We start from the raw sequence: 13,793 nt of genomic DNA on the forward strand, positions 1-13,793 counted from the left end.
ATTAAGCATAGACAAGGGGAAACCCTAAATCCACCCAAACTACCGATCAGCTAGCAGGAGACATTCCCTAGCTCCTCCAAGGTGTCAGAAATGGGGCTCAATGGAGCATTTCCCAATGAATGTAATGTAACGGGTTACCGTAAGGTTCTGATATATCTTGGGATACAGTTTGATATCTTTAAAAGAACTCATTTCCTTGCCGTATGGATTTGGTTCTCCCCCATTTAATGGTATCTTACCATACTCCTGTTCGACACTCCAAAGGCTGCTGCTCAACCGCCCATCCCTCAAAACTCTCCACAGCAGCTAAGAAGCATCTATGGAGCTCCCTTAGAACAAATCATTTCTGAGTGGAGCCATCAATCTGCCTTCTGAGAATATTTTAATTTGTAAATAAACTCTTACCTCTTCAGGAACTTTAGCCAGCCAAAAGTCTTACAGCTCACTGTACTCTATGAAGTCTCTTTTTGCAAGGGTAAGGAAGACACATTATTCACATTGCTTGTGGAGTGGATGATTATGGATTGATAACAAGTATAGAGAGACAGATACACACAAGGACACATCACAACAAGCCAACTGATCGCTTTTTATTTTCTACAAACTACTATTTCAAACACAAATAAGTGATGCTCTCCAGAGAGCACCCACATGCTAAGGTCTTTGCTCTAACATTTGACTCTCACTGTTTGTTCAAGTCCCAGACCAAAGACAAAAAAATACTTTTGTACTTTAGTGACAGTCCAGTGATCTACCTACTCAAACGAGTGATTGTTCCCTCTCTGGATCAAGGATTCAGAAAATACTCTCTAAATCTTAAAATCCTATTAACAAAAAGATTGCACAAACACTATGGCCAAGACAAGTTTTCCCACACCACTCCCCACAAAAAATAATAAAGCTAAGAGTTATGGCTGCCACAGAAGACAGATTAAACCCAGTAATTCCCAGGAACCTGCTCTCTAAGGTCATGCCAACACATTAAAGCTTGTTTTTCAGTAGTACTGAGTACCTGCAGCTTCTATTGACTTCATTTGGAGCTGTGGGTGCTCAGCACTTCTGAATATCAGGACTTTCTCTTTAAATTTACCAGTGTTGCTACTGTCAATGTGAGGTCTGGTGTAGACAATATGCTGCCATTTTTACCATTGTGTCATCTAACCCTGCTCTGAGCAAGGTTAGACAACACTGGTTAAAATACTGATTCATGCCTACATTATAACTACATTGTAACAGTGGGAAATTTGAGGGGATATTTCTAGTGGCTTCCATAATATTATAATACCACTGGGGAATGGTTTTCAAAGCAGCCCTTGACAATAGCACACAGACTCCTTAAAGGCAGGTCAGCCTGTCAGAAATGGGACAGACAATGAGCATGGAAAAGAATTTAAAGGTAAGGCCACTTTTTAGCTTTCACCAGCAAAACTGACTTAACAAGGCATTTCTCTCTTACTCATACCCCTCCCCATTTCCATAATAGAATGCTTCCTCAGTTTTAAAAGGCACCTGTACCTATGGCACTTGCTTCCAGGATCCTGAACATCCTCCTTTCCGCATATGACATCAGGATCCCACTGTTCTGGAACCCTTATGCAGAGGCCCATACATGTTGCTGTGCCGACACAAAGCAAGGCAGTGTTAGCCCAGAATTTCCTGGCCTTGGGAATGGGTCTCTGTCTCTGATTTAAATTCTAGTTTAACATAGGTTCTTTTTTTCATTTTTCAGCTGCAGAAGTTCTCAAGCATCAAAAGTGTCCAAAATAATCTGTATAGAACAGACTATCTAGGAGAATTAACACACAGGAGAACCAGCTGAATACAATGACAGGAAAGAATTCCATGCAGTTTTTCTGTTCCTCACCCAATGGGAAGAGCATGGATTGCATTTAAGTGCCTCTCTCACATGTATTTGATCCATAGACATTCCCAAGGCAGGTCAGTGCCAACCACTGGGTTGCAGTGAAAAAGTTGGTGGGAGGTGAGCATTGCACATTAAATCTATGTCCCTGCTAGTGGAAGACAAGAAAGAAAGTTTTAAAAACCAAACACTGCTCTCCTGAATCAGTAAACCATCAGCACAAGAAGGGCAACAAGCTACAAAATCACATCAGTGCTAAAGAGATCACGTTAAAATGCTCAATGCAACAGGTCACAGGAGTCTCAGTACCAGTCTGCAGGATCTAACAAGCTAACACGCTGCATCTACTTAGGAACTCAGAACTGAAAGTCAGTTCATTGAGTTTTGGGCTTCTTTGCACAAGGATCCCCCTCTTCCTTCTTCAGCCACTGGTGCATTAAGCCTGCACTGGTTCTCTTGGGTGCAGCAATTTGAATGAACTGGCTGGACCATCTGGGCAAATCACCTTCCTCTTTCTTGGGAGACTTGTTTTTCACCCAATCCAACATCATTTTGCTGCTAGTGCTGACTTTGGTTTCCTGTGAGGACAAATTACAATAAGAAAAATAAGAACCACAGAAATAGCTGGTCATATATGCAAGGCACATCAGAAAATGCCCACATGGGTACCAAGTCAATGAGCTGGGTCCAGTTTCAGAATGGGGAAGATGCAGCAGCAGCATCACTCCCTACAGTTACACAGCCTTGCAGAAAGTTCCCGTGGAAGTCCCAGTCGGATTAATCCTAAATGCCATTCAGGAAAGAATATACCATATTAAGCAGAGTGATCCCGACACTATACATCATGGTTTATTTCTGGAAGAGCAGGAAAAGGAATGGGAATCCTTGAGGGGCCTTCACTGCAGTGACCCTCTCTCCAACTGAGGATGGATGGCTACCTTTGGGAACATAAGAACAGCCATACCAGGTCAGATCATAGATCCATCTAGCCCAGTATCCTGTCTTCTGACAGTGGCCAATGCCAGGTGCCACAGAGGGAATGAACAGAACGGGTGATCCGTCCCCTGTCACCCATTCCCAACTTCTAACAAACAGAGGCTAGGAACATCATCCCTGTCCATCCTGGCTAATAGCCATTGATGGACCTATCCTCCATGAACTTATCTAGGTTTTTTTTGAACCGTGTTATAGACTTGGCATTCACAACATCCTCTGGCAAGGAGTTCCACAGGTTGACTGTGTGTTGTGTGAAAAAATACTTCCTTTTATTTGTTCTAAACCTGCTGCCTATTAATTTCATTTGGTGACCCCTAGTTCTTGTGTTATGAGGAGTACATAACACTCCCTTATTTGGGAGTCTCTCAGAGCCATCCTGAATCAGTTAGAAGGGGTAGATCAAGAATCTTACATGGCATAATCTACCTCTCATCCTCAGGCACTGAGTGAGCTGCCAGCCGCTAATAAACAGCTAAACAAAACATGTGATTTATTCTCTTATATTCTGTGGCATGCCCCACCCCATTTGTTAAACTTTTGACTACCTTATTTTTTATTGCATTTGTAGCCCATTTCACAACTTTGATGCATGATTTGCATGCATGATTCGCATGCATGATTCATCCTGTCATATAAGATAATAAATTTGCATGCTAGGATCTGCAATCTGTATTTACATTTTACTTCAAACATTCTATTTTCCCTTTTGTCACTAACAACAAAAACAGCACCCCCAAGCCTGGTGCCCCCTAAGCCTGGCACCCCAGGGGGTCGCCTGAGTCACCTGCCCCTAAATCTGGCCCTGAGTCTACAGCCTCCATTTTCTCCTCTGTAAAAGGCCCTTCCAGGCTGAACAATCTATGCATCTATGAAAATGGGTATAAATTATCTACCTCGCGGGCAGGATTAATTCATTAATGTTTGTAAAGAGCAGCAAAACCCTCAGCTACAAAGTTAGACAGAGGACAAAGTACTATTCTATTTATTATTATTAAACAGTATTATGGAGGGAAGTGTGATTTGTGTCAACCACCAGATCTCACCGTCTTTGGTCCCAACCCAATGGGAGCGAGGCATTCTGGTGTATTGTTTCTGGAATTGTTTACTATAGTGGAAACCGGGTGGAAAGCAATGTTCTCTGTGGAGTGGATGAGCCTAAGGGCTTCCTGTGTTGATACCTCTGTAAAGTCCAACCATTTCCTGACGGCCTCATCCCCATCCAGGATAGCTGGCATCCTAAACATGGGAGGAGATGCAGAAATCTTAAGTCCACATAGAGACACACAACTTATCCGCCACGTGGCAGGACTGAGTGATTTGGGTGAAAGCCAAACTAAGATCCAGAATTAACATAATCCAGATTCCAGCTATCTGGGGATACACTGTGTTGGCAATAACTATTAGCACGTTAACAACTGGCTTGAAGGCACACAGACCTAATTTCTGAAGACGTGAGGAAAGGACTAAGCAATACAATGTTTTTCTTTGAGGCAAACAGTGTACTAACTTCACCAAAGCAGCCTGCTTCCCCAGAGGAGGCAAAGGGTCTGTCAATCACTAGGCAGGCCTATGAGCAATTTAATTCTTATTGCTACCAGCAAGGAGCCAAACACAGTGATTTATGGCAAGGGCAAGATTCAGTGACCTGAAAAAAGTCAGTAATGTTCTAATGTACTTCTCTAGGGGGATCAGGTAGAAAGAGCATGGAAGAATTTCTGGCCTATATGTTCTTGGCCACCAAGGCTATGTATGTAGGGGAATACAGTCACACTACCTGCTCCACACAGCACAGAAGTAAAAGGAAGGTTTTCTGCCACACACTCGCCACTAATCTCTGCCCCCCTAAACTTTACAATCCACAGCCAGTCATTCTCACTTGCCTGTTATGGATATCACTTAAGCCTTTAGACGCATCTACTGTGATAATGGTGTAGGTGTATAATGCATCCCCTCCATCAGGGGGCTCCCAGCAATCGAAAATCCCAGCCATGGTGAGTAACCTCCAGCCTTTCCACTCTTCATCATCATCCTTCCCATCTGCCTGGAAAATAAAGATACAGAATGATCACAATCTTTCCTAATCTCCTTCCTATATTATGTAATTTCAATACAAAGATATTTAAAGGCTATCTGATGCCTCACAGAAAACACACAAAACCAGTGTAGTTCAGCTACCCATGCCTCATCTGCTATTTTAATTACTCTTCCCTATTTCTAGGGCTGTTTACACAAAAACTTTATTAGGAACTTCATCTTGCATTGATACTTTTCCCCCCTCTCAAAGTCATATTCTCCACCTGTGCATTGTACACTGTTACTTTGGAAATGATTGTGAGGTCACAGGAGATGAGAAAGGATAAGCAACAGTAGCAGATAAGATCTTCGATGTAACAGATTACATTTCCATGAAAAAATAAATAACGAAAGCACAACAGGCCGAAAAGAGTTTCTGAGATTATTCAGAACTCTGTTCTGTGAAATTTTACCAAGGGCCATTGACTTCAATGGGAGCTCTTTGTGCTCAGCACTTCTAAGGATCAAGCCTTCCGTCAGAAGAGTGATGGGAAGCACACTGTAGATCAAAAGGCCATGCACAGACTGCAGCTTTGGGTGTACCATCACATATTACAGCAACAGTTCCAAACATAAGAGAAGCTAATCTTTCTGCATTTCAGGGCTTTAATATACAGGGGATGACTACGTGACAGCGGGACATCTTCCATCACTGCCAAAGCCCTCTTTCCACCTGCCTGGAAGTTAGGCCTCACCATATATTTAAGCTGCACTGCTTCCAATATCCTATGCCTGAACCTCAATCATGAACACAGCTGGAGTGAGCAGGAATTTATAAAATAAACATGTTTTTCTTCAGGATAAGTGACAACTAATTAATATTTCTAAAGCCTTTTCAAATCAGAAAGTGCTATATCTCATTGCTGAGTATTAAAACAACATTGTTGCTGGGAATCCAGTACCATTTCTTGCTTGGGCTGTGGGAAGTAAATGAAATAGGGCTGCTTCTTTCCATTGTGCTGCTGCCATTCATAGAATCCATCTGCCAGCACTACACAGCGCCTGCCCTTTACCAGAGGTCCCTTTGGAAAGAGAAGATTTGACCACGTCACAAATCAGAGCAGATGGCAGCTTGGAAGGTATTAAAATAAAAGGGTTGTTGGAGTGGGAGAAGGAGGGGAGGATAAGGCCATGGTTGAAGTATAGGGAACACATTTCTTTATAACACTTTTTGTATTCTATAACTGATCCTCAAATGCATAGACATTAAAGCTGTAGGTCCACACTGGGGTTCTGTTCACATAAAACTATGCTCTGCTATCAGGGTTTATGCCACCATTAAAAGCTCTTGATGAAGTTAGAGCCTTATTATGTAGATAATTCCTGTATATGTGTTTTATACATAGTAATCTGATAGTGTCCCATAACCACCTAAGAATTAAAATACATTAATACATGGTGGTGGCAGCATGAGAACTCCACACTAGCACAAGATGGAAATCTAGTCATTCTATTCCACTCCATTCAGGAAGTCTGATTTAGTTTTAAATATGTCACTGTAGTAATTGGCACTCTGTCTACTCCCTTTCATTAATATCAATGGGAGATAGGCACCTAACTACCCACCACACACCAAAATTAAGTTGGAGGTATTCTACAAGTAATACTCAGGGTAATTCTGAGAGTCTCTAATTCACTGAAGGTTATGAGCAGTAAGACAAAATAATCCTTCATGTTCTCACCTTCCATAATTTAGAGCGTGACAGAACCCCCTCTTATAGACTCCCACCAAACAGTACACCCACCTACCGGCTGAGGGGGGCAGGATAAGTCTACCTATGGAGCTCCTTGTGCTGCTGCTCAATTGGCTTAACAGACAAGCTTTCTATTAATTTTAAGTAGTATTTTATTCCCAAAGCTTTCTTTCTATAGAACCAATGTCTTTGTTTTCTCCAGCCTGAACTGTACTTGAACCAAATAGCACGTTATCTTAAGGCCACCTGGTCAAATACAGCATGCGAAAAGCTATCGTTTGTTGGGTTCTTCTGTTTCAATGAAACTGAGATGCTAGGTTTTACAGTGTGTCACTCAGAAGGATTTATTTTCTGTGCAACAGGGTGGTGGTGGCCAATTCTTGTTAGGAAGAGGCTTAGATCTCTGGTTTACAAGTCATTAGTAGCACTGCTAGGAGCTGATGATTATAAAATCTTCCCTCTCTCAAGACTCATTAAAAGCAATAATATTGTAAACTTACCTTGTAGGAGGGTTTCTCCATCATGGTTTCGCTGCAACAGTTGGAGGTTTTATACTGCATTTTGGAAGGGTCAGCTTCTCTAAACCAGGCTGGGACCAGTCCCCAGCGCATAGCCGCAAGGACACGCTCAGAAGAGTCAGCATCCTTTCACATAAAATAGAAAAGCACCTCATGCCAGTGCACAAGACAGGAGCAGACAGCAAATTACAAAGTAATCAGAGCATATTGTAGCTCTCTGCCTTCTCCATTATATAGTGGAGACTACAACAGATCACAGCAAACTCACTCACTACAACTAGTGGCAGAGAGCCTAACAAGAAAAGAGGAGCTTACAGATAACTTATTAAAGTAATATCTTACATTTTAAGAAGAAAGGTTACTTTCTGACAAGAAAGAAACTTTTAGTTGCTGTTCTGCTAGTTACTTTTCTTGGCAATTCTATCACTTCTGTTTTGTATGGGTGTGAGAATATACTCAGTGCTGATACGTGACTGCAACCGAAAAATGATTCAAAAGTAATCAGTAATTATTACTCCTATGAGAAAGTCATTGAAAATACGCAAGGGATTAATTTTCAGACCCAGCAATATGCAATATGGCTATTTTTCAAAAATAAATATAAACACCACTGGTTATAAGGAACATTCACTATATAATACAATATTTGCGTACAATAGTAAATTTGCAATTTTTACTTCACTAATACTATTCAGAGATCTTCCACTCTAAGCATATTATACATTCTGTCCTACCGAAAAAAGTCCCAGCAACATCATCATCTTAGGGCCTTCCCCAATGTAATGAATAATTATAAAAGGACATTGTTAGGTTCCTTAATCTTTTTTATTTAAAAAAAAAAAAAATTCTTACAAATGTTACAAACAATAACTTTGTTTTAATAATCTGATCATTTTTAAAGTCTAACTTACTTTCACTGTTCACATTTTTGCATTTTTTCTCAGTTTGGACAATGGAAACAGACTGTGGGTTTCACTTCTGCTTCTAGTCAAATTCACTTTCTGATTCTCAGGTGCCAGCCAAAAGCTGCAATGTTTGGGTGGCTAATACCACAGGAAAATGGTTTGTTAAAAAAAATGTTCCCAATGAACAAAACTACACAGAAACATTTCTATTGGCCTTGAGTTTTGTAAAACCTTTCAGGCCTACAAGCAGAATAGAAAGCAGCAAAGAAAAGCACAAATCCAATTGTTTCTGCTTCAACATTGTAAATAAAGTGTGTCACACTGTTCCCAAATAGTGAATAAGCATGGAAAGTAGTTTAATAAAGACAACTGTATGATCAGATGTTTGCTTGTGCTCATAGTTAGGCCTCTGGTATGCTTGAGACCACTACCTATCATACTGGCCAATACCATCTCATTGTTTCCTTGTACTCCTCCATCAGTCTGCCTACGCCCATCTGTTGTCTCTGGTCTTACACACTGATTGTAAGTTCCTTGGGACAGGGACCATCTTTTCTTGTTCTATGTTTGTATAGCACCTAGCATAATGGGGTCCTGGTCCATAAATGGGGCTCCTAAGCACTACAGTAATACAAATAATAAATAGATATGTTTCAAGCACCATCTTTTTCTGCTTTGTGATCTCATCAGCTATTGCAGGAGAATTGTGGAATTTTAAGTATAGTATTTAAGCAGAAAAGTAAATGAGGAAGTAGTTTTCAAATGCTGTGCAGGTGTATTGGGTTAGAATGATAAAGTGTTAATATTTTTAATTTTCACCTTTAAACATTTCTGGTTCTACAAATCTAAGTAGTTGTAACAAATACCTAATTCCTGACATTTCAGCAGAACTTAAAATACCTTTTTACTGTAGAAGTAGGAACACATACGGCACTACTAATACAGCAATCATGTGTACTGAAAAGCCTGAAGTGTCAGTATGAATTCCTGCAAAGCACATACTAGCAGTAGGAGTCTGGAAATACAGAACTAGAATTAAACTACTAAGGCTTGGAGAGACCGAAAACTGTAATGCTCCAAAATATAAAGATATTTATATCAAACTGGTCAAGTACAGTTGTGAAATATACAGTTAGCTCCCTTCAAACTACAAGTCATTGTATAGGATGCACCATAATGCGTGCTAAGTATTTTGTTTTGCTTGAAGGTTACCTTCTCGAAGTGTCGTCGGGAAACCAGAACAGGGCTGTTGGACTGGGGATTCTTGTTGTAGGAGGGGCTGTATTTATCAGCATCTCTCCATTCAGGTTGTCTTGTTCTACCATGGTTATCACGGTACACACAGGCCCGACGGATACGATCTGCTCCCAGAGCGCAGGCCGTGCGCCCACACATTCTTCACAAGTTTCCTAAAAGAAGAGGACATTATATGCTGTGGAACAATGGCCTCAAATCTGATTTCAGGTGACAAAGCATGAACACATTTCACCTTCACACTGGACACAAAAGGAGCTATTTACTACATGCACGTCTTCCCCTACCACTCAACCCCTTGTCCACTCTATGGCAAAGTGTCAGGGCTTTATTATTTACAGAGCCCAAAAGTGTGCTGGATATTGTAAAAAAGCCACTAAGACTTAAATAATCTAAGTAAACATACAATGAACAGATGAGAGAACAAGAAGCGAGTGATTGAAGTGTCATATTTAATGCACACCACGTAGTTCGATGGGCATTCCCCCATACCTTTCCCCCCATCTATGATGTTAACACTTCTTTCAGTGGGATGACTAAGGATTGCAGTTGAGTAATATTCAGTGGAGCAAGGGAGGCTGGGAAGACGCATGCTCAAAGTTATCTTTAATTGTTACATGGTGCTTAGATAGAAGAAATAGGTGCCCTGGAAAAAAAACAAGACAGATTGGTGTTCCTGCCCACTATGTCCACTGAAACAGACCCCTGGACACAGGCTGGGGGAAGCCCTTTGTTCCCCTGTATTTACTTTAACCATACATCTCAATCTACAGGAACCAGTAAGTCAGGGGAGGCCCCAGGCAGCACAGCTCTGGGAAAGGGGGAGTGGGAATCTCTACTCTGGGTCACTGGTTGTTGGACTGGGGTCTCTCACTGTAAGAGTGATTTGAGGGCCTGCATGGTGGAACATGGAAAAGGGGGTCCCCTGCCCAGAGAGAGAGGGATTTGGGGACCGCTGCCCAGAGGGAGGTGGTCAGGGGACTGAGAGGGGTTGCTGGTGTGGGGAGGGGGAATTGTAAGGGAGTTCCTGGCTGGGAAGGGGGCTGCAGCGCTCCTTGCCTGGGAGCTGTGGGGCTTCCTGGTGGGGGGAAAAGGGGCTGGAAGAGCTCCCTTCCGGGGGAGGGAGGCTGCAGGGGTCTCCGGTGAGGGGTTGTTGGGGGGGGGGTTTCTGCCCAGGGACTGAGGGGTCTCCGGTGAGGGGCTGTCGGGGGGGGGTTCCCGCTCAGGGACTGAGGGGGTCGCCGGTGAGGGGCTGTCGGGAGGGGGGGCGGTTCCCGCCCAGGGACTGAGGGGGTCTCCGGTGAGGGGCTGTCGGGAGGGGGGGCGGTTCCCGCCCAGGGACTGAGGGGGTCTCCGGTGAGGGACTGTCGGGGGGGGGCGGTTCCCGCCCAGGGACTGAGGGGGTCTCCGGTGAGGGACTGTCGGGAGGGGAGGGAGTTCCCGCCCAGGGACTGAGGGGGTCTCTGGTGAGGGGCTGTCGGGAGGAGGGGTTTCCCGCCCAGGGACTGAGGGAGACTGACTGCGGGGAGGGGGGCTGCCCAGGGGTATGCTGGCCCCATGGTGAGTTTCTATTGGGCCCGCTCCGTCGCCCAGCCCAGGGTGGGTCCCGCTCCCGCTCACCCGGCCGTTACCGACACCTCAGCCCGCCCGCTGCAGCCGCCAACAGCCCGGGGGGGGTGGGGGGCGGGTCCCAGCCGCCGTCTGTGAGTGGGCGGCGATGGGCACGTGACGGGGGTGCTGCCGGCCCCCGCCAGGCTCTGACCCGGGCACGCGGCCTGCTCCACTGACTGGCGACGGAGCGGGGCGCGCGCGCGCCTCTGGTCCCGGCTGGCTCCGCTCGCCAGGGGGTGAGCGCGGGCGCAGCCCCGCCGCAGCCAGGCTTCTCCCTGCCCGCGGGCCCGGGCCCGGGCCCGGGCCCAGCCCCAACTCCCCGGGGCCGGGGCCCGCCGCAGAGAGGGCTGGGGCTTTGCCGGGCCGGGTAGGGGGGAACTAGACGGCAAAGGTGAAAAATCGGGAGGAGGGGGGCTAATAGGAGCCTATATAAGAAAAATACCCAAATATTGGGACTGTCCCTATAAAATCGGGACATCTGGTCACCCTAGGGCTGGAGGAAGGGCCGCGTTTGGGGGCTGTCCAGGGCGGGGAGGGAAAACAGGGGCACAGGCACCTCTACCTGCCTTCTCTCTCTCCAGCTGTAGGCCCCCAGCTCTGCTCCGCTGCGGGGCTCTGGGCACAGCCGGGATGCACTTGACAGTCACAAACCTGCCCCCAGTCGTGCTCTGCACAGGCACCCTGTGCAAAGGACCGTGTAACCCCCTCAGTCAGGCCGAGCTGGTGAGGCCATATCATCAACCGCCCGAGCTGGCGGAATGAGTGTTCCTGGCTCCCTGCCCTTCTGTCAGCTGCACATCTCTGGCAAAGACCCTTCCCAACCAAACCATGGCCTCCGCTCATGGCCAGGGTCTGTGTCCGCAGGACACGTGGTCAGCTACCCACTCAGCCTTGTGTTTTGCTGCAATTCCCCTAGTGCTGCAAGACGGGAAATAGGACCACTCTAGTAAGAGGAGACACAGAGTTCATTCTCCTAGCTGACAGACTACTGCAGAAGCCTCAGGGCTAGCACTGTGGGTTGCACAGGTGCATGTGTTGCCCTATAGTGGCCAAAGCCTCAGGACCAGGAGAGACAAAGGTTTGTTTAAAACAAAAACACAAAAGTGGGAGGCTCATGCAGAAGGTGATGAGTAAGGAGAACTCCTTGAGTATTAGCACAGGATATGGTGAGCCCCTCCAATAGGGCGGTGGGAGAAGTGAACAGAAGAGGCAATGACAAAAATAGGTGCTACCCTAGATAATCACTCTGTTAAAGCATGCAAGACCGGCATTGTCTATGACAATCTCCCTACCAGTTGCACATGCCTTGTCAGTCTTGCAGGAATGAGTTGGTGCAATTAGGCCAATAATAAATTATGTAAATTCCATCAGGATCTTTTAATACTTTGTTTAATGTTACATTATATGGTGACACTTTGCATAAAAAAATACAGGCAGAGTAGAACAAAGATCAATTACACATGCTAGAAGCAGACATCTCTCCTGTTTTCCCCTTAACTCACAAGTTAACCAAAATGATGACTCCAGAGAGGAATGACAACAGCTCTGGTTGATATATTACACGCTGTTTGATGTTACACATCACCATATTGCTTCTTTCATATTCAAAAATCTAACTGGTCACATTTCCTCAGGATACTTACAGCACACCAAAAATCACATAATCCTCTACCACTTATACAGTACGCTTTCAGGGTTAGATCTAAGAACAACTGAAAAACCAGTTACTGATAACTACGGGAATGTGAACAGCCAAACCAGTTATACACAGACAGCGTGTTCAATTGATTTACACTTTATAGAGACTATTTCCTTCTGACAGGGTTATGCAAAACTAGAGCTAGGCACTTATTTCCCATTCTTTGACTGAATATAATTGCAAGCCAGCCAATCCCAACCCACTGTGTTGAAGGGTAAGTACCCTGGGAGAAGATCAACCTGTCATTTTCCATGAAGATGATAGCGGAAGACAGCCAAGTTCTATAGCCTGCGGGAGAGGGAATAGTATTATTTTATTTATTTACCGTGTCCTGTTTTTAAGGGTCTTTTAAAGACAAATATACTAGCAAAATTAGTGATAATTAAAAGCACACTAATTTCAGATTCCAAGTGACTTAATGGGTTTGATACAGCATTACCATGATAGGAATGGTTAAAAAAGGCTTCATTGGAAACACAGGACCTCCAGACTGCAGAGTCCAGAAACTTGGTACTAAATGGGCTGATTCTTCAGAGGGGTTTATAGATTTAAGTGAAACTGAATGCTTCCTAAAACCTCCTATCAGGGCATAAAAACACCACAATTTTATTTAGAAAAACCCAAATAACTATCCTAGTTTTACTAATGATAAAAAGCTGCTGTAGTGAATGTGATTCCAATTCAGTGTCCAGAACAGAGGGGAACCAAGAAAACCAAGAGCATTCTCCCTTTATGTCAGAGTGCAGTCTCAGAAAGATAGTTTAGCCAACCGAGGCCATGATTACGTCCACAGGAAGCTCTTCTCCACTGCGGGCTGTGACCTGCATTGTTACAATGTCTGTTAGGACAAGACGAGAACGCACCAAGAGGTCATGGCCACCCCGAAACACACCTGGAAACAGAGAAGAGAAGAGGGAAGAGAATAAAGTGCTTGAATGCCACTCGCTCATCCATCAAATTCTAAGGATACTCATGTGGCTGGAGCAAGGTCCACTCTCCAAAGAGCATCAGCAGAACATAGTCCAAAAAATCCCCAATGCAGCTGGATAGTTAAAAACCCCACAGTAGCACATTATAGTACCCGGATGAGTTAGTCACTAGTATAAATCTTTCAAAACCCGACGGAAACACAAATTACATTTATATTTTAGACTCAAATGGGGAGAAGATCAAGACATTTCT

At 44.5% G+C, this 13,793-nt stretch overlaps 2 protein-coding genes across 4 annotated transcripts in view; both read right to left on the reverse strand.

The window, feature by feature from the left end:
- Positions 1–569: 569 nt before the first annotated feature.
- On the reverse strand, positions 570–10,989 carry HMCES (5-hydroxymethylcytosine binding, ES cell specific). 3 transcript variants are annotated; one of them, XM_077821787.1, is made up of 8 exons: positions 10,922–10,944; positions 9,794–9,947; positions 9,260–9,456; positions 7,125–7,268; positions 5,833–5,952; positions 4,738–4,898; positions 3,901–4,093; positions 570–2,439 (listed from the first exon to the last, which is right to left on the reverse strand). In XM_077821787.1, the coding sequence occupies exons 3-8, from the start codon at positions 9,440–9,442 to the stop codon at positions 2,236–2,238; spliced, it is 1,005 nt and encodes a 334-aa protein (XP_077677913.1). In that variant the 5' UTR covers positions 9,443–9,456; positions 9,794–9,947; positions 10,922–10,944; the 3' UTR covers positions 570–2,235. The 3 variants fall into 3 exon arrangements, with proteins under 3 accessions (XP_077677913.1, XP_077677912.1, XP_077677914.1); XM_077821786.1 differs by lacking the exon at positions 9,794–9,947 and having other exon boundaries at positions 10,922–10,989; XM_077821788.1 differs by lacking the exons at positions 5,833–5,952; positions 9,794–9,947 and having other exon boundaries at positions 10,922–10,989.
- Positions 10,990–12,284: 1,295 nt separating this feature from the next.
- COPG1 (coat protein complex I subunit gamma 1) overlaps positions 12,285–13,793 on the reverse strand; it is a 30,288-nt gene continuing 28,779 nt past the window's right edge. Inside the window, exon 24 of the mRNA XM_077821155.1 lies at positions 12,285–13,503. Within this exon, the coding sequence (XP_077677281.1) occupies positions 13,373–13,503 (131 nt within the window). The 3' untranslated portion in view covers positions 12,285–13,372. The remainder of the gene's footprint in view (positions 13,504–13,793) is intronic.

Source organism: Eretmochelys imbricata, chromosome 7 (genome assembly GCF_965152235.1).
Source record: "Eretmochelys imbricata isolate rEreImb1 chromosome 7, rEreImb1.hap1, whole genome shotgun sequence".
NCBI lineage: Eukaryota > Metazoa > Chordata > Testudines > Cheloniidae > Eretmochelys > Eretmochelys imbricata.

Excerpts from the sequence above, each read along its gene's own strand:
- HMCES (XM_077821786.1), bottom strand. The coding sequence starts at position 9,442 with ATGTGTGGGCGCACGGCCTGCGCTCTGGGAGCAGATCGTATCCGTCGG. Across the intron at positions 5,953-7,124 it reads TGGAGAAACCCTCCTACAAG|GGACCTCTGGTAAAGGGCAG; the intron begins GTAAGTTTACAA and ends CTCTTTCCAAAG. Across the intron at positions 4,899-5,832 it reads CACAGCCCAAGCAAGAAATG|GCAGATGGGAAGGATGATGA; the intron begins GTACTGGATTCC and ends TTTATTTTCCAG.